Consider the following 21,374-nt stretch of genomic DNA (forward strand, 5'->3'; position numbering starts at 1 on the left):
TAATTCTACATCAGGATAAATTCAGTCAAAATTATTCCTAATTCTAGTCTGAAGAAATTAATTTATTTCTAAAACCTCCAGTGAAGCGATATTGTGTGCATATAATTCCAATAAAAATAAAATAGTGGAATTCTGGAAAGGTATTAGAAATGTGTTCAGTGGTTCACAATAGACAGAACACAGCTGTTACACTTTCTGTAACACTTTCAAGGATCCTAAAAACGCAGAACGATTCCACACACCACACAAATCAGGATTTTTAACTAAATATGGTACTAGATGAAGCGTTATCATCTCTGAATTAAAAGGACTTTTTATTTTGCCAGATGCATTCAAATGCTTACCCAAGATTCATGGTATAAAACTGTGAGGAGGTAGAGTCCATAGTCATAGTTCTGTCTCCTTAATGGACACCTGAAATTTAAAAACAAAGGATGCATATTAAAAATAGTCACTGTTCTATTTTGGGAAATCAAGAACAAGTATCTAAGAATTCCAAGCCAACTGCTCATTGTACTCTTCTTAATTAAAATCAATGTATACAGCTTTTTAGGACTTCAGCGTTATGTCAAGGAAATATCCCCTTCAGTGACTGATCTGCATCTACTCATTGGAGCAGATTGCTGACAAACTGGACAAAATTATGACAAACTAGAACCAATAAGTTACATCTTCAGAGTCCATTCAAGTATCTTTGCCTCTTGACCAGAGCTCACCTTCAATGAAATTCTGCATTCATTGAGCACAGGTGAATGGAGATAATATGAGGAAAGTATGCTGGTCAGTTAGTGAGTGAAGAATTAATATAACTTTAAATAAAACATTAGCTTTTAATATAAGAAAATTTAGGTTAACCTAATATTAAGTTAGACAAAGACCACCAAATATAAGTAGCAAGAAAGGGAAGGATATTGAACAAACTAAGAGGTGCATTTTTTGCCTCATGGTAAAGTGTTGCAGGGACCCACGACTTGCTCTTAGTTTAGCTTTATTACACAATGTGCAGTCTCCAGTTTGGAGCTGGGTCAAACCACAATCAACAAATGAGGCCTACCTCCACTACTATCTGAACAGCTCTGAGAACATATTAAATCTTGTTTTGCAGGATCCTTAGTTGGGCATTTTTGAGGTAATAGGTTTAGGGTTTTTTATTTTTTATTATTATTTCTTAAAAATAAGATGTAAGCACAAAACTACTGCGCTGAAGGCAAAACTTAGCATCAGGAAAAAATTTAAAATAATATTAAACAAGACAAGTCTCGTGGTATATACCAACAGATTGCTCTCTCACCTCAAGAATATATACAATCAATAAATTATATATATAAAATCAGGGTTGCCATGGGATAAGAGGGAAGATTCTTTCATGGATTGAGAACTGGTTAAAAGACAGGGGAAAAAAAAAGGGTAGGAATGAATGGTAAATTTTCTGAATGGGTAAGGGTAATGAGTGGTGTTCCCCAAGGCTCAGTCCTAGGACCAATCCTATTCAACTTATTCATAAATGATCTAGAGAAAGGGGTAAAGTGGTGAGGTGGTAAAGTTTGTGGATCATACTAAACTATTCAAAACAGTCAAGACAAAAGCAGACTGTGAGGAACTTCAAAAAGATCTCACCAAACTGAGTGATTGGGCAACAAAATGGCAAATGAAATTTAATGTGGGTAAGTGTAAGGTCATGCACATTGGAAAAAAATAACCCCAAGTATACATTCAATATGATGGGGGCTAATTTAACTATAATTAATCAGGAAAGAGATCTTGGGGTTATCGTGGATAGTTCCTTGAAAACATCCACACAGTGTGCAGCAGCAGTCATAAAAGCAAATAGTATGTTAGGAATTATTAAAAAAGGGACAGAAGATAAGAAAAAGAATATTTTACTGCCCCTTTATAAAACCATGGTATCCCACATCTTGAATACTGCGTACAGATGTGGTCTCCTCACCTCAAAAAAAGATATTTTGACATTAGAGAAGGTTCAGAAAAGGGCAACTAAAATGATGAGGGGTTTGAAAGGGGTTCCACATGAAGAGAGGTTAGAGACTGGACTTTTCAGTTTAGAAAAAGAGGAGACTGAGGGGGGATATGATAGAGGTATATAAAATCATAAGTGGTGCGGAGAGGGTGAATAAAGAAAAGCTATTTACTTGTTCCCATAATGTAAGAACTAGAGGACACCCAATAAAATTAATGGGTAGCAGGTTTAAAACTAATAAAAGAAAGTTCTTTTTCACACACTGCACAGCCAGCCTGTGGAACTCCTTGCCAGAGGAGGCCGCGAAGGCTAGGACTATAAGAGTTCAAAGAAGAGCTAGATAACCTTATGAAGGTTAGGTCCATAAAAGGCTATTAGCCAAGGGGTAGAATGGTGTCCCTGGCCTCTGTTTGTCAGAGGCTGGAGATGGATGGCAGGAGACAAGTCATTTGATCATTGTCTTCGGTCCACCCTCTCTGGAGCACCTGGCACTGGCCACTGTCAGCACACGGGATGCTGGGCTAGACGGACCTTTGGTCTGACCCAGTAATGGCCATTCTTATGTTCTTATGTTAATATAAATGATAGTTTTTCAAGTGCATTCCTGTGGGTTCTTTACAGCCTCCTGTTAGAACAATTTTTCATCTGGAAGTGTTAAAATTAATAGTTACATAATATAAGAAGTATGAGACAAAGAACATAGTAACACTACTGAGAATAAAACAGGAAATAAAATTAGGAATCTGGGTTGTCACAACATATAAATACGCGGATGATAAATCTCAAACATTTTACCATAAACCAGTAACTGAAGTCACGTGCCTAAAAAGCATACAAAGGATGCAGCATTTCACAATTAATGCAGGGGTCCATAATTAATTCTAATTTTATCATAACTTGCTTCATATTTTTGTACTTATTTTAATTAACTTAAGACTGACAGGAAGGACTCTGAAATTCAGTTTAGTTAGAAGTGGTTTCAGAAGGGCTTACGACATATCAAACACTTTTTTATTCCTCAAGCATAAGTAAATATTTGTGCTGTGTACTTTGCTGAAGCCATGACATTTGTCTGAAGCTCTTCTGACATGAAACAAGCCTTTTGGAAAGACTCGTTAATATGAAGCTGCCAGATTATTGGAAACAAGTTATTTCTGCAGGGGAAGTAAGACTACCATTATTTAATATTATTTAAGATATTGATGCAAGCATTTATGACAGATAAACATGATTAGAGAGCTTAAGTGTCAGCATTAAAACTAATAAGCTGTTGACACACTGAAGCTCTACAACTTTTACTGTACTGGTTGAACCTATCTTGTCTGGCACCCTGGCCCTAACTGGGGACCGACCAGAGACTTTTCCAGACGATGGGAGGTCAATATTGTCTAGCAGATATACCAACAACTCCTCTGCTTAGTGGGCTCTTGGAAGACATTTAGGAGTAAATCACAGATAAAAGCACAGAAACCAGAGAGCCAGGACTGGTGGCTGGAAACAAATTTTATGTAACAGATCAATAACTGACAGCTAAGGAAATACTGAAATGGTAATGAGTGACCTAATGGAACTGTACAATGAGGCAGAAAAAACTGTGTACAAACAACACAGAAACCAATACAATTTGGACTTCACCACAGGGCTATAGCACCAGTGCCTGGAAAGACTAGAGAACTCCGACTCGTCTCCAGCTGGCCGGTGTGCCCAGCTTTTCTATACAATGTCAGAGGCGCCTTCCTATCATGCTTTTGCTTTTTTAGTTAAGGATTTATTGCTAAAGCTGGTTAAGGCAATAAGCTGCTTGTAGGTAACAAGTATCTTGTCAGCATGTTATGTATTCAGAGAACCCAGAGTTGAACCTGAGAGAACTTTTGACTGCAACATGTGGAAACACATGATCCTGTTGGGGGTGGGCAAAGGCAATGCTCTACAACACCAGCAAACTGTTCTGAATCAACCACCACTGGAAAGAGTCTAGATTTTTGGGACGGTATTAATGTCAACCTTCTTTTGTTCAAGATCAGACCCAGACTACTGAAAAGGCATAACGTTAACTGGATACAAGAGAGGATTTGTTCCCTTAACTTGCCCTTCACTACACAATCAATCAAGTGTGTGAAGACATGGGCTACGTCTACACGTGAAGCCAACATCGAAATAGGCTATTTCGATGAATAACGTCTACACATCCTCCAGGGCTGGCAACGTCGATGTTCAACTTCGACGTTGCGCGGCACCACATCGAAATAGGCGCTGCGAGGGTATGTCTACACGCCAAAGTAGCACACATCGAAATAAGGGTGCCAGGCACAGCTGCAGACAGGGTCACAGGGCGGACTCAACAGCGAGCCGCTCCCTTAAAGGGCCCCTCCCAGACACAGTTGCACTAAACAACACAAGATACACAGAGCTGACAACTGGTTGCAGACCCTGTGCCTGCAGCATGGATCCCCAGCTGCCGCAGCAGCAGCCAGAAGCCCTGGGCTAAGGGCTGCTGCCCACGGTGACCATAGAGCCCTACAGGGGCTGGAGAGAGAGCATCTCTCAACCCCCCAGCTGATGGCCGCCATGGAGGACCCGGCAATTTCGACGTTGCGGGACGTGGATCGTCTACACAGTCCCTACTTCGACGTTGAACGTCAAAGTAGGGCGCTATTCTGATCCCCTCATGAGGTTAGCGACTTCGACGTCTCGCCGCCTAACGTCGAAGTTAACTTCGAAATAGCGCACGACGTGTGTAGCTGCGACGGGCGCTATTTTGAAGTTAGTGCCGCTACTTCGAAGTAGCGTGCACGTGTAGACACAGCTATGAAGTCCTTTTTTTCTGAGCAATGTGGGGCAGTAATGATAACACTGGTAAAAATGTGTAGTACCCAGAGGCACTGAGACTTCATGCTAGGGTGAGTGCAGTCTCTGCTCTACAGCCTTGGCCAAGAGCCAGCTGGCCTTCAGCTCATGTGGTACAGCACAGGGCTTTAGCCCCTATGATTGCAGGTTCAATCCCTGATGCCAGCAACCCAGGTCTGTCAGCGTTACAAATGCAAGGAGCTTAGGATAGGTCAAACAGTAGCACTGCGTACTTGACCTTCCACGACAAATCTCAAACCTCCTGTGGCTTAGGGGAAAAACACTCCAGCACACACACTCTCCTCAGGCAATATCTGTAATCTGCATGATTTTAGTTAGCCAGACAACCACTTACCATGGGCTTGGCCAAGTTCCCCATGGTCCCATAAGGTTTTGTTTCCAGCCACTAGTCCTGGTCCTCAGCGTTTTGTGCTGTTATCTATCTGTAATTTACCCCCAACATCTTCTAAGAGCCCAGTAACCAGGTAAGTGTTCGTAATGCTTCTGGACAATATTGACCTTCCATGGTCTGGCAAATTCTCTCATTTGACACCAGTCAGGTCCTGAGGGTGTCCGACTAGAGGGGTTCCACCTGTATCCTGAAGCTCCAGGCTAATAAATGAGTTGTGTTTTAATACAGAATAGCTGCTAGAGTGACTGTAGTCATTGTAGCCCCCCCGCATTTGATATATTTGTTGAGTCTGGAGATGGAAAATAGGTTTCATCCCGCCCTGGATTTCAGGGATCGGGAAACACCAGGAATAGAATTCCTTTCCCAATGCTGCAGAGCTATCTCCTCTATGGCTCCCTAAGCACGCAGAGTATGAAACTGTGCAAGGAGCAATGGCTTGTGAGAGGGGTTCAGAAGAGGGAAGAGGTAGGAATGTACAGAAGAGGGAAACTCAATGGCACAACCTGAACTCATGGTGTTTAGGACCCACGTTCCCCGTTAACTGAGGGCTTGTGCAGCTGCCCAGGAATGATTCAGGTACCACTCATATTATTAGCAAAGTGCCTACAGCCAGCAACATATATTTCTATTGGTGCACTGAGAAAAAGATATGGGTGGCTAGCACATGTGAGGCCAGACACCCTATCTCTACTATGGAAATGGTACTGATGGTTATCCGAGGAAAATCTTGAGAGCTTAGTAGGTGTGATGCTATGAAATGGAAGACTTCCCCAAACTCAGACAAAACAAGAAGTCAGCTGATGTTACTGGAGGGGCCACGCAAATAACCATCCTTGTCCAAAAACAAACACAGAGAAGGCATCAGTACCAATGATGAATGACCACCATAAGAGGCATCATGTTTCCACTTCGCACTGAAGCAAACAGTCCCAGAGCCAAGGCCAGCACCAAACCTAAAGATGAGGTCTGTAGCAATAGTATTGATACCAGAGACCCACAGCAACAAAAAGGATGTTGACCACAACTCTAAACTCTAAGGCAGTGTGGTATATGATGCTGATGAACATGATAACTCTGTGACCAGATGATACAATGAGCACAGCAGAAGCAGTAGCTGAATGCCCCTGAATTACTGGGGAAGAGAGAACAGAGAGATAGAGTAGAACAGATATAGTCTGCCAAGTGAACAGTACAGTGTCCAACTTATTTTGGCACAGTACCAGCAAACAGATGACCCAGTTTCATACAGTTTACTGGAGGAATCACCACAACACCCCTTCCTGCTCTAACCGCCAACTGTTCAGCCGGTTACATAAATCCCTAATATCAAGTAACCTACAAAGTCAGTTTCACACAAATGTATATGGAATGAAACAACAGGCAGGAGTAGCAGTCAACTGTGAACAACTTGGAATGCAAGTCCGTGATCAAAAAGTTGCAGCCTTATGTCTATTTCAACTTCAGTTATGCAGTTTTCCACTAAACGATACACATTAAGTTTAAAAACAATTTTTTTTTTTTTTTTGAAGATGACATGATTAAGTGGACTAAACATGGGACTGGTAGCCCAAACTCCCAAACACTGAACTTGGCTCTAGTAACTTGCTATGGAACTCTGAGCAACACTGTCTTAATTCCAGTGTTGTACACCAATAATACTGCTTATGTGCATAAGTGTTTTGATGATTACCTTATTAGTGCTTTTATATTTGTAAAGCTTTACAAACACTGATAGGCATATATCAGAATTTACCCCAATACTGATTTACATTCTGAATTTGTAGGCTATTTTGGTCAATAAGCAACTTATTTGGATTACCCTCTTATATTCTTGCAGTGTTAGAGAGAAAACGGGCTCCTCCAGGGCAACTTGAAGTGTAATTGTGAAGAACTAAAATGATTAGTGACCTGGACATAGACTGTAAGTGCATTTAATCAGTAGATTTGAATTCAGAAGAGGACATTAGTTCAGTGAGATAAATTGAGATATTATTAGTGATACAGGCCATCACTACTTTCCAACAGGTCAATGGCACAGACATTTTTCTCAAGTTACCATACCTGTCTGTTATAATGGTAAGAATATCTGTATCCTTACAGTACCGCTCTCCTACAAGTTTAATGAGCTTCTTCTTTGCATGGTCATCCAAGTTCAAGTTGGAAAGCTTAACCTTGAAGTACAAGAGAAAACATCTTTAGTTATGTTTTGCAGATCCAATCCACATACACACTCAAAATGCTTTTAGAATTAGACAGTATCTTTTACAAAGAAATTAAAAGCCAGGAATTGAGTTATACACATTTGCAAAATTTTCTTTAAAGCCATTACTTGTCAAAAGTATTTAAAATATAAATAAGGAATGATTTGATATTGAAGAATTTTTGAGTGAATTTGTCTCTCCTTTTATCCAGACGCATAGAAAATGAACAAGTACCCTGAGCCGAGCATTAGGACTACTACCCAGATATTTCAAAGATGGTGGTCCCAAGTGTCTAAAAACAGGAAGGCACAAATAGAGAGGTACTTTAAAACACAACAATGCTTACTGGGAATTTTTAACTATATTAAAGATATAAACTAATATTACAGCTAGAAGAGATCACAATGACCATACAAGATGCATAACACAGGCTGAATAATTTTCCCCAGTAGTTCCTGCATGAAGTCAATGGTCTTCAAATGCACAGTAAACAACTTTACAATGGAAAAGCAGAAGAATCCAGCCAAAGGGAAAATCAGCTTCAATCTACTTACTATATACAGAACCTAAGCAAGAATGGTAAATTGGAAGTAGTGGCTATGAGCTACTTGAATTCACTTTAATGAACTAAGGATTCAAAGAATACAACTACACCAGGAAATTAGATTTTTGCTCAGGAGCAACAGGAGTACATATTAGAATTTACCAATCTGAAAGGCAGTTGAGGAATTCTAAAAGACACTGATATTAACTAGTGACAGATTATTGCACCGTTCTGGAAAGGGAAACAGCCAAGCTGGCTTTTATATTCAAATTCGGCACATTAACACATGGTTTAAATCGTGATGGGAACTTTCTGAGTCACTATAGGGGCTCGTCTGCATACTTGGCTCAATCTAATTCTTGACTTTCCCCCCCACCCCTCCACTCTCTGATTTGCTCACCTTGATTATCTTTTTCTGATTTGTCCTCCTTGCTTACTGTTTTTGGTTCTCTGTGTCTTAAATATTGAGTCTGTTCTGGTCTGGCTATGGTCTGAAGAAGTGGGTCTGTCCCACGAAAGCTCACCTAATACATTATTTTGCTAGTCTTTAAAGGGCTACTTGACTGCTTTTTGTTTTGATATTAACTAGCAATAAACCAATTCATCTGAAAATGAAGAATGCAAGGAACTAACAGCAGATATCCATTTTAGCTCTTCGGGGGACTACTCAAAATTCAGAATTAGGGCCGGTCCATGAGGTGACTGTGCACAGTAAGCTGGAGTATAAATCTTGGTGCTGTAGCCTGTTGTGCTTAACCATACACATGCACCATGCTTCTGCACACCTCAAAATTTTGAGGAGTAAAGGGACTCTGAAGCTGCCCAGGCACTTTGAAGTACTGGCAAGTTAGCCACAGCTGCACATGAGCCAGCACTTCCAAGTTTAACACTTCAAAGTTGCCATGGGGGAAGAATTAGCTTAATTAAGTGCTGCATATGCACCGCAGCACTTCATTAATAATCTCCCGACACCCTATTTACCATGCTCCATTCGAAGTAGGCAGCTAGCGTAGACACGCCCCAAGAGTATCAGAAACTGCTCTGACAATCAAAGAAAATGTAATGCTGTTGGTCCCAAAGTATTAGAAAGACAACGTAGGTGAGGTAGCAGCTTTCATTGGACTTACTTCCATTAGTGAAAAACAGAAGCTTCTGAGGTTACGCACAGCTTTTTTAGGTCTGGGAAATTTACCAGTGCTATGTACACACTACAAATTACTCTGATAGAAAACTTACATTGTTCAAAAGTGTAAATCCGCACCCCAAAGCAATAGAAATATTCCAATCTAAGCGCTGGTTTGGCCAGCCCTAGTCACTAGAGCTACATCTACACTAGCATGCCTCTTTTGAAAGAGGCATGTAAATGACGGAAATTGAAAATGCAAATTAGGTGCAGATTTACCTATCTGGAATCTCATTTGCATATTATCCTTTCAAACAGGTTTCTTTCAAAAGAAGGAAAGCAATGTAGATGTTGCTCTTTTTAAAATAAACACTGTTTTCAAAGGAAACCTTATTTTTTTTTTTATTTTTAGGAATAAAGGTTCCTTCAAAAATAAACCCCATTTTCTAAAGATCTGCGTCTACACTGCTTTTCTCCTTGTGAAAGAAGCTTGTTTGAAAGGAGAATATGCAAACAATGACCAGAGTATGCCGGACTAGAGAGGTTCACCCTGAATAATGTTTCACATTGTTTTATGATATTGATACTCTTTATAAATATTAACTAATAGTGGATGATGTGACAACTGATTATATTTTCAGTCTTATAACACCAGGTTAGGCTAAATAGGAATCCTTTTGAGACCAGACCCAAGCAAGTACATTGAAGGGAAAAGGAGGAAAAAAAAGGGGAGAGCGAAAATTAAGATCTTGAAGAACTTCTACACAATTTTCTTCAAAAACAACACAGCTTCTGTACCTGAATTTTATAAAATCATGGAGACTTTTGCAATATCACTGATGCAGTCTGAGTCACTATTTGACCAAATGCCATCTGTTTTTTACCTTTAAATCTCCCTCTCCCCCGACCCCTGCAGATTATGTTGTCAGGGAATTAAACACTAAAGGCAGAATTCATTAACAATGTCTACAGTATGATCCTTAGTGCTTGGAAGGCCATATGGCTAGCTGTTTCATTTTTACTCCCTTTTTTGTCTGAATACTAATAATAAATATCCATATGCTGCCCTATAAAGGCTATATGATATGCAATCTCAGAAGACACAACCCTCAGCTAAATAGGTCAGTGTGTATTTGAGGGGAAGTCATGTGCATTTGTAAGTATGTGTCCTCATACACCTACATCTAAATTATTCACAATACTCCTGTTAGTTAAAACCATCCACTAGGTTGTACTACATATGTATTACCACTGACTTGGACTAACTGATGGTGACATTATCTTTGTGCTTTGAAGATTATTTTTGTTCTAAGCAAAAGATCCAATAATGAAAGCTATTGGTAATGAAAATCTGAAACGTACAACATTGTTGCAAATGACACAAATGTAGGTCAGCCCAGCTCTGGTCCCAGCTGCAGCCAGGGCATGGAGAGGGCAGCCAGAGCTGGGAATGGTAAGATGGCAGCTGGGGTTAAGAAGTCTTGGGAGGCTGAAAGCCTAGGGCTACAGCTGAGGGGGAGCCCAGGAGTGAGGCCAGAAAGCCAGCAGGGGAGCAATGATCTCCCAAGGTACAAAATCCCTGGCCCGAGACCACTCAGGTCTCAAGGTCCTGGACCAGGAAGGTCAAACCTGTATTTGAATTTGAACATCAAGATGAACTGGGATTGAAGAACACCTCATTTCCAAAAATCAAATATCAACATGCTACCCGTATTTAAATTTTTTTTGTTTCCATCTCACATTTACCTTGTTTAACACACAAAAATAAAACAACAACTCTGCTCCCACAAAGACATGAACACAAACATTCAGGCTAAGATTTTAATTATAATTATAACGCCTCTGGAATATTTTTAATCCCCCCAACACCCATTACTCTGAAACCATTCAATTTTCATGTACTTATGGATCTGGGAATATTAAGAAGTTCATAACTATACTAGAACCATTGAGAGAGTGCAGGGGTTGGCCACCTGCAGCTCTGGAGCCACATGTGGCTCTTTAAAAAGTCATTTGTGGGTCCTGGCGCTGACTTCTCTGCAGCTCTGGACCCTGTAATGACCCTGCTCTGCCACTGCTGAAACAATAGCAGCTAACTCTCCCTACTTTGGCTTACATGTCAGGCCAGGTCAGGAGTCAGCAGGGGGTGGGTCTGACCAGTGCTAGACTGGGCAAAATAGCAGGGGGAAGGGTGGCAGGTGGGGCTGGCCCTACTGCTGTGCCATCTGGGCTGGAGTGGAGCATTGTGGTGGGGCTGCAGTGAATGGGGTCCTGCTCCACTCGTACTGACCATGAAATCTCCCTGAGACAATTTAAGAAGGCAGCAAGCCAGTCCCTGGTATCAAAAAAGGTTTAGAAAGGAAAGCTGGGCATGTGGTTATGCAGCCATAAACCTGCCACCCAACAGCTCTTCATGGTTTGAACCAGCTCCAAGAAAATAAGTTTTGCTAGCTAACTGAATCTTCTACTGTTTGGGGAAACACTATTTGCTAACATTCATATGAGTAGTAAGCACGGCTACAGACACAATTATGTTTAGAGCTCTGTATCTACAAATGTCTTTAAAAGCAGGTGAAGTAGATGAGGCCTATATCCTCTGTGCAAAAATATCTTATTCTGGAGTCATGGTCACAGACTTTGTCCTAAAATGAGTTTAAACTTTGATATTACAGTAAACTCCCGATATACACGATTTTGACTTGTGCTTAACTTATATTACTGAAAGTTGAAATCCTGAGGTTCCTAGGGGCTGGCAGAAGCGCATCTCCTTCCGTTAGCTCCATCTCCAGCCCCCAGTTCCACCAGCTGGAGGAAGCTGGGTGTGCAGGCAGCATTGCTGCCTGACTTGCAGCTCCCCTGGGCTTGCAACCTTGTAGAACCCAAATTTTGTGCAAGTTGGAGGGAGCCGGGAGCTAGGTAGAAGCCTGGTTCCCGGCTCCCCTGGGCTTGCAGGAGCTGGGAAACTGACTAGTGCACCACTGCCAGTCAGTTTCCTGGGCTCAGCTGACTTACATGAAATCTGAGTTATGTGAGGCTGCCCAGGAATGCAACCCTCACATAACTCGGAGAGCTACTATATTTATTAAGGACTTTATCACATTCACGTGCATTGGGGCTCTTGAAGTATTGATTTTGTAACCAAATTGGAAAAAAAAAAAATGGTTCTTCTCGCTATTTTGATTGCAGACCTCTGAGACAGTAGAATAGGTTTCAAAGACTATTTTTAAACAAAATAAAATAGAGGAAATCTTTGCGAAGACAGATGTTTTCTATGCCTCTGGATATTAAACCCCCAACCTACAAGTGGATTAAAGCTCTGATAATGGCTCACTCTGCCCTCTTTGTTCAAGCTGAGTAAACTATCACCCAAATGCTCTGTGTAGTCCTCCAAGGATTTCTCCAGCAAAGCCAGGTAGGACTTTCTGGGATAAATATGACGCATACACTCATCCCTCTTAAATGAGTACTTTCTTTACAAGTACTTGCTTAAATGAGGGACACACGTACTTACCTTTTGTTCACTGGACGAGTGAATACCCCCAGCTAATACGAGCCTAACCCTCTCCCCACGGCTCCAACCCGCCGCAGCCTGACCCTCCACTGGCTCTGCGCACCTAAACCACCACAACTTAAACCCCCCCGCCAGCCCTGCGCACCTAAACCGCCGCAACCTAACACCGCTGGCCCCACAAACCAAAACTGTTGCAACCTTAACCCCGCTGCCGCCCCCATAGACCCAACCTGCCGCAGCCTGAACCCCAATCCTCCCGCGGACCCAACCTGCCATCATGTTTTAACCCTCCCTCCCACTCATGTCCCCAAACTGCCCCCGGCCTTTAACCCTCCCCAACCCAAGGTTCACTTACCTTTCAAAAGCAGTGCCACCTGCTGTCACTCCTTCCCCGAGTTAGGAGCACTTGGAACCAGAGACTTTTACACATATTTTAATGGGAATTTAGCCTCCCTCTTACCAGTTTTCACCTACCAGCAGAAAGTTGGGAACCAATTGCACTTGTATAGCAAGGGATGAGTGTATTTAAAATTACATTATTAAAGCCCGTCTATTTTACAATAAATCCTTTCCCCATAGTAAGTCATCTTGAAGATAGGGAATAAAATACATTAATGTCTGCTCTTTGGAACAGTTCCAATCCAAGCTTTTGTTACTATCACATTCCAGCAAATTAATAATGAGCATCACATGAGTCAGAGCACATTAACCTGATGACATTCAATTAGAAGGCATGAGAGATTAATTAGAAAGCTGTTAAATAGATCTCTAGGACCACAATACAAGTTAAGTCACTATAATAAAAGCTTCTCATTATAATAAAAGTCTCTCAGTTAGAGCAAACAAATGAAACATAAAAACAACAGTGGATCCTAAAAGATATGCTAATACTACTACCAGGCCCACAAAATGCCAGTCATTGGTCAGAGATTACTTAAAACAGCATTTCATAACCCAAGCATAAATAACTTTATCAAGCTTGATGGCATTTCTGTCCTTATAATAAAATTATCTGGCTGATATCTGTATCTGTCTTTGCTTTACAGGAAGTGTGAATGGCAAAAAGCCACTTTGGCTTTACTTTAAACTGCACCTCTCTTACATGATACAAGTCACACTAATATGAATGAGTTTCCATATGCTGCTCTATGTTTGAAGTACTCTGCCACCTTTCATTTGAGGCTCAGCTGCAACACTACTTGAAATAACATGAAAAATTATTGTTGTTTACTAAAACACTGTACTTACTCTTAAAGTCACCACTCTTGCTTTGGGATTACGAACAGATGGCCCTGCTGAAACATAATCTACTGTCTCAATTTCAATAGGAAAATGCTGCTCAAATTTCTCATCACTATCCAATACAGTTGGCCACTCCGTGCAGAAATCTGAGGGATACAAAAGTTGGTTTGAGTCAAGCAATACTGTGGTCCTTCAGCTGACAGTTTCTTAAAAACGTACTGTATTTTTAGTTTTAAAGAATTGTTTCATACATTTATATGGAAATCAGATTCCTTTATATAATGGACATACCAAAGCTGTTATTGGTTTAAAACACCACCACCACAAGATTCTTCATGTGCTCATCAACTTCATCATAGAAGAAGCCTTTCCAGACATTCTGAAAAAAATATGGGCTATGCAGCATACTCAATTAACAGCAGAGCTAGATGGGAAACTATTTTCTCATTTCAAAAATATTTGAGAATTTATATCTGTTACATCTGAAAAGTATTTTCTCCTCTCACCTCAAATTGGGTTTAAAAAAAAAAAAAAAGGTAAACGTCTGAAAATATTTGAGCACCAAGAAGCAATTGTTTCTCCATTTTGTGTCAATTGAAGTGCTCTGTTTCAAGAATTTTGAAGTCAGAAGAGTCATCAAACCCGGCCATGGTTTGGAAGTCAGTTTTGGCAGATGGACTTTTTTCCTGAAAAATTTTTAACTAGCTCTAGTTAACAGATTCTGGGTCTGCTGGGCTTAGGCAGAGGGTGAAAAGCAAACTTCAAAATGGAAGATCCCTGAATTTTAGAATAAACAATTCTTTAAAGAGAAAACCCTGCCACTAGACCACTCTTCTAGACGAAGGAGGCTCCCACTTGATATGTCTTTACAGATATCTGGGGAAGAGAACAGAACGATGGAACTCTCAACTAACGATGTTTCCTATTATTTAGAGATTTATAAATAACAACACGCATTTTGAATTCCACCTGAAAACTTACTAGCAGACACAGATTCTACAGCACCAGTATAACATGTTCTGGCATGGAGTTCTACCTACGAAGGGACTGCTACGTTCAGCATTACCTTTAATTTCCAAGCCATTTCAAGATGTGGAACCAAGCAGAATGCTTTGGGGTAATTAATTTTAAGGTGACAAAGGCATAAATAATTATGGCAAGATCTTCATGGAAGAAAATAGGTTGCACTTCTCAAAAGAAAGATGAACATGCTTGGCCTTAGTCTCTAAGCATCCAAGAATAAAACTAAACTTTATCTGCTGCACAGTCTCAGCAAGAGAATTTACACAATCTGTCTCAACTCAACTAAGCAAGTTCCTTGGGCCTTATGCTGGTATAGTTAAATTGGAAAAGTTCAAGCAGTGTAACCCCCAGTGTGGATGCAACACTGGGGGGAATCAGACCAGAAAAACAATATCAATTTATTTAACAATACACCCCAACCAAGAGTTTTATATGTACAAAACACTTGACATAGACCAGGCCCTCGTCTTCTCTGGATAGAGTTGTATCCGAGCCTCATTCTCAACCAAATATCTTGAGATCTGTTTCCCTGTGCAGCTTAGCCCAACAGAAAAGCAAAGCAAGGCAATCTCAGCAGCACACTGAACACATCACAACCCAGAGCCACTTATTAAGCCTGCCAGTGGCCTCTTTTCAAGGGGAAAAAAAGCTTGACTTCTTCTAAATCGAGAAAACATGAATACATAGAACCATGTGAAATATATTGTCTCAATCAGTGAGAGAAAAGAAAACTGGTACCAGAGAATACTGAGAGAGAAGTCTGACAAGCAGCCACCTTTGTATGTGGGTCATCTTATTCTGCCATACTGTGATATAACCAAATTACTTAAGAATTTGAAGGAGACTGTTTAAAAGAAGGGGCAAAGCTTACCTTTCAGAGCTGCACAGTGTTTCTTAATTGCTGGGGGAGTTAGATGCAAAAAGTTGGGGATCTGAAATAAAAGATTTGATTGTTTTTGGTAACATCACTTCTTCGTAAACAAATGAACTCCTGTGTGAACTTAAAACTGAATACACTCTCTTGACTGGACAATAACTTGCTCAAAAAACAGAGCCTGACTACACTTTCACTACTTATTCTCTTTAGACAAAATTGAAATGAGAGGATTAAACAAGTGCCTCTTCCCACCTCTGACCAACCACAAGTTTCATTAATGTTAGTAAGTTATGAGAGCAAGTCACTGGGAACAGATCCTATATACATAAAAGCTTAAGGGATCACAGGAATGAAAATGCTAGTATAGCTCATCAGATTACTTTCATCTTCATTTACTTCATGGGTGCATAGTTATAATATGCTGATATATCTATCACACAATATACTTAAGTATTAAGTGCTAGCTGTAGAGCCCTGCACATCCATGGACATCTGCAAGTCCATGTACAGGCATACAGATAGCTGCAGCTCATTTTTGTGGATACAAATTTTGTTTTTTGGACCATGCAGATTTGTGGGTGTCAGTGCTGATATCCATGGCTCATTTTTGTGGACACAGATGTGGATAAAAACTGTATCTGTGCACGGCTTTACCTACCTGGAAAAAAAATATTTGGATCAAGCCACATGGTAAAATCTTTGGTCTTTCAGAGATGGTATAACACTAAGTTATACAACAAGTTTATTGTGATAGACCCTACCTTTATAAGCTCCAAATTGCCTTCTTTTGCTGGAGGTACTCCTCCCTTCATAGGGTAGCCCATTCTAATGGGAAGAGGCACCGAAGCAGGATTAAATGCTGCTGCAGCTGGATAAACACTGCTCCAGTCCTGATCAACAGCCATCTTTTTTGTTCTAGGAGCTATAGGCTAAAGAAATTAAAAGTGATACAAATTAGGTGGGGCTTGATTACCTTGAGAGTGAATTAGCAATAAAGTGAAGGGTGTTCTCAGGAATTATTGACTGGCTGGTTATAATGGATCATCTTAAGACCAGTAACATCAAGAAACACCTTTTGCTAAAGTCATTGTTGAGCTTTAAGAAAAGATAGCTTTGTAGTTAGTGTTTAATAAGTTAATTTTCAATTGTAGAGCATTTTTTCTATCATATAAACACATAATTTTAACCAAATAACTGTATTAATGATGTTCTAGAAAAAATTGATGTTCACACTAAGAAAGTTTCTCTCTTTACTCTGAAGTATTGTGTACATCTGGTTTCAAATCTGTAAATGTAAAAAGGAAAGATGAGTCAAACCCAAATATATTTTATATCACATCTTATTTCACTCTGAGAAAAGTTTAAAAGTAAGAAGCAAAGGAATGAAAGAGAGAGACTTGTGACCCTTGGCTAGGACTACAAGGCACTCTGCCTAGCGCCGCCGCCGGCAGAGCTATGCAAAATGACCTTCTCGGGACTGCAAATGGCGTGCCGTTTGCACACTCCGGAAGCTCATTACCATAGCCACATGAGAATTCAGAGTCAGCAGAAAGGAGTGCTGGCACTGCAGAGGCCGTACTGCCATGCCTCTGCTGGATAAACTCCCCTCTGTTGCCATTTGAGGCATAAGGAACCGGCAGCTGGGATGCACACGCGCGTGCGTGTGTTAGTCAGCAAAGGCACGTCCACACGGCCTCTGCAGGGCTGGCAGCCCTTCTGCTGACGCCGAACTTTCGCAGGGCTCTGGTAATGAGCTTCAGGAGTATGCAAATGACACACTGTTTGCAATCCCAAGAAGCTCATTTTACATAGCTCTGCCAGCAGTGGCACTGGGCAGAGCGCCGTGTAGATGTAGCCCTTGTGTCTTCCTTATGAGGCATACACCATAGGAATGTAGATAGTTTGCATTCTACAACTCTATAGATTGTAACGATTCAGTGGTATGAAGGAGACTAGACAAGCATCAAACATTCTCACTGGCAGATTACTTGGCACAACTGTCACTGTTCTTTAAACATTCAAAGGCTGCAGTGTAGCTTGAGGTTTAGGGCTTGAAAGGGCCTCATGGCAATGGCACTGCTGCCCCATCTCCACTACAGAGTGCTGATTGGGGAGCCAAGACATGGAACATTTAAAGCACAGCCTCAATGGGCTTCAGACTGCCCTATCCCAACACTGCATGCACCATCTACCTTATGAACACAACCCCTTCAACCAATAAGAATTTCAAATTAAGAGCTACAGTTATCAATGTACTTGAGCAGCTTCACACTGCTCTGCTTTTAAGACTATGTAGATTCAGCTTAACTGGCTGCCGTGCTCTGGCTGCTTTGATGTGCTCGTGTGCGTATGAAGTCTTACACGTGATGCTATATAATAGACACCTTTGAATTTCTTGTTGATTTCACTTTTTTTTTTTTTTAAATTTCGAAAATCACAGAAGATGCCTAGATAAAAAGTCCAATTAGGCAGCATTAACGTTGGGCGTGTGAACCAGTAGTCTAGCATCAAAGCCATGACAGTTAATTTTATCATCTTTAAATCAAGCATTGCAAATCCAAAGAACTCAAGAGTCAAAGCCACACTTCAAAACACATGATTTTATTTTAAGTGTAACCCTGAGTGCCCAAGGCAGGCAATACTTGGACTGAGAACAATTACAATCTCTTAGCGTACATCTACACTACCTGGGAAGTTAACCTGGTCAGGGTCCAGTGGTGCAACAGGGACCAGGGCTGCTCTGGCCTGGTTAGAGCATCCCTGTCCACAGTGCTTTTGCAGGTGGGGGACGGTCTACTGTGGATGGGGCAGACGTCATCTGCACTGGCCCAGCTCGGAAGAGTTACAGGTAGAAGTGTTTTGGCCTAGCTAAAGCAGTCAGCCATAATGGAGGGTGGGGGTGTTCTAGCTGGGCTGGAGCAGTTCCTGTGTGTATCAGCCCTAGTCCTGGCATGCTGTGCGTAGGGCACTTCAGCCTAGCCAGAGCAGCCGCTGTCTGTGGCCTTTCGGTACGTCTACACTTAGCAGGAGATTGACAGGAGATTGCAAAATCTTTCCCTCTGAGGTTTGCAGTCAAACCCCTATATTCCTGCTCTCACAAGGACTCAGGGAGGTCACCAGGAGAAATACCCCAGTTGACCTCTCTCAGTGAGAAAACACCTTACAGTCTACTGCAAATACCTTGATTCTACCTATGCAACTGCTGTAGCTAGTACTGGGTATCTGTAGTCAACTGTAAGGTCTAGTGGAGGCCAAACCTTTGTCTCTGATTAGGTGAGACTTACCGATCAACTAGTTAAACTTTTGCATCTCTAGGTCAAATTACTAAAATACACAGTAAAAACTCCATACAGCCTTGTAGAGAAGTCTGCTGCAAACATTTACACTTACCACGCTTGTTTTTCTTGTTAACCGCGATGCCCTGCCTCTTGACGCTGCACCTGTAAGGAAGAGCACTCTGCTAAGACTTATGCAGCATTGCAAAAAACTTGCACATTCAACAGTCTGGCTCCATTGCCCCATAAGGGGCCCTGCTAGGTGCGTGTGCGGGAGGGGCCGTTCCCACAGAGTGGCCTCGCAGTGAGGCGGGGGCGGGCAGGGCCCTGCTGAGGGATGTTCGGCCGCTGCACGGAACGGCGCCCACGGGCCCAGCGTTACAACCTCCGCTGGGACACAGCTCAGGGCAACCTTTCCCAGGGGCGGGTTTCACCTTCTCTCTGTTCGAGCCCCGCCACCGGGGCGGTGGAATAAGCCGCTGCCCCGAAGAGCGACCTGGGCCCCGCGGCCAGCTCCGCGCAAAGCCGGGACAGCATCGGCCGGGCGTAGAAAGCCAGGCAGCTGCCGGCGGCCGCCATGCTTGCTGCTCGCGCAGGCGCACTTGGGACAACTCGAGTTACGGAAGCCGCATGAGGCCCGTTGATTCGGCGAAGTGCCTGGGTCCCTCGCGGAGGGGGGCGCGCGCGGCTCTCGAGTTAGCGGCTGGCACGCGCTGAGTCGGCGGCGGGAGACCTGCGTGAGAAAATGCACGTGGAGGTTGTTGGGATGGAGGAGGGAAGAGGGAGAGTGATAAATCCCCAACAGCCAGCGGTGCTGAGTGTTTAATAACAATCCCTTGCAGAGCAGACAGCAAACACGTGGTAACTGGGAGCGAACACCTCTCAACAGGAGAAAATAAAGGAAGAGGAGGGAGGTGGTGGAGCGGGTCTGCATTACAGGGGGAGGTTGAATTTACGTACACCATTTGGCTGTGTCTGCAATATGCGATAAAATCGAATTTAAGGCATTTGGCTTGCTTGTGCGAAGTGCCTGTCTTCACTATTAGCTCGATTTATGGAGCACTAAAATTGACATAATGTCCATAGCATCATATCAGAACCTGATGGGTGCAGCATTCCTGTTGAATCTGAAATTCTGAATGAAGGGTAGTGAGGAAGTGCCATGTCTTTGAATTCATTAGCTTCCAGACATATCTGGTATGTGCCCCCCCAATGCCCCACAGTTCTCGGCTCTGGCTTTTTTAATCTCCACTGCTCTCAGGTGCGCAGGAATTAGGTTACAAGAAGACTGTTTCAGTCTGGCATTTGGAAGCCCTTGACTGTAGAGTCATGTTTGTATGAAAGGCTGAAAATCTTGTCTCTTTGCTGTTAGCATGGCTGTGGGGGCTGTTCTGTGTTTACCTCTGCTAGCTGCCTTTTTTATTCTGTGCTGCAGGCTGCCAGCTGCTGCCCCCATAGGCTGTGGGTGGGGGTTATGCTTGTATGAGAGGCTGAGAAACTTCTCTTCAGCTGTTCACATTTTGTCTTGCGCCCTATATCCCGTCTCTGTCCTCCCCCAGAGGTGCCTGTGCCCAGCTGCATCATGTGGCTTGACCCCAAACCAGTAAAAGAATGTGCTGAATATACTGCCAGGCAGCTTGCTGGTGGTGAGGGTCCTGGAGCTGCCTGGGGGAAGTCTCCCGTGGTGGCTAAGATAAAGGGGGGCTGGCAGCTATTTGGGGGCCTTGCAGCCAGCTGGGGGGGCAGGGAGTCTCCTTCAGCAGCTAAGATACTGAAGGGCTGGCAGCTATTCAGGGGCCTTGCAGCCAACTAGGGGGAAGTCTACCTCTGCAGATAGAAAGTGCCATCAAAAGTTGAGAAGGCAGACATTCAGTGTAATGCCCATGTGTAGTTCGACATACATTTCTAGATTATGAATAGTAACAGACACCACTGGTCATCACCTACAGCCCCCATCTTAAACCACTGCGACGAATTATTAAAGACCTACAACCTATCCTTAAGCAGGATGCCACACTCCAGAAGGCCCTGGGTGACATGCCTGTTCTCTCCTACAGACAATCTCCCAACCTTATGAGGATCCTCACCAACAGCCACAGTCTGTACCACAGGAGCACCAGTCCTGGAACTTTTCCTTGCAACAAAGCCCGCTGCCAGCTTTTTCCACATATCTTCTCTGGAAATACCATCACTGGACCTAACCAGGTTACCCACAGAATCACGGGCACTTTCTCATGCTCCTCTACTAGCATCATATATGCCATCATGTGCCAACAATGCCCAGATGGTTTGTATATTGGACAGACTTCTAACTCCCTTAGACAAAGGGTTAATGGGCACA

At 42.4% G+C, this 21,374-nt stretch overlaps 1 protein-coding gene across 1 annotated transcript in view; it reads right to left on the reverse strand.

Moving 5' to 3' along the window:
- The window catches only part of MRPS35 (mitochondrial ribosomal protein S35), a 39,430-nt gene extending 19,802 nt beyond the window's left edge, over positions 1-19,628 (reverse strand). The window contains exons 1-7 of the mRNA XM_074983676.1: positions 19,468-19,628; positions 19,149-19,198; positions 16,520-16,687; positions 15,753-15,813; positions 13,865-14,004; positions 7,299-7,408; positions 345-414 (exon numbers count right to left, since the gene is read on the reverse strand). Of these exons, the coding sequence (XP_074839777.1) occupies positions 345-414; positions 7,299-7,408; positions 13,865-14,004; positions 15,753-15,813; positions 16,520-16,687; positions 19,149-19,198; positions 19,468-19,612 (744 nt within the window). The 5' untranslated portion in view covers positions 19,613-19,628. The remainder of the gene's footprint in view (positions 1-344; positions 415-7,298; positions 7,409-13,864; positions 14,005-15,752; positions 15,814-16,519; positions 16,688-19,148; positions 19,199-19,467) is intronic.
- Positions 19,629-21,374: the final 1,746 nt, after the last annotated feature.

The sequence above is a fragment of the Carettochelys insculpta genome, chromosome 1, assembly GCF_033958435.1.
Source record: "Carettochelys insculpta isolate YL-2023 chromosome 1, ASM3395843v1, whole genome shotgun sequence".
Classification (NCBI taxonomy): domain Eukaryota; kingdom Metazoa; phylum Chordata; order Testudines; family Carettochelyidae; genus Carettochelys; species Carettochelys insculpta.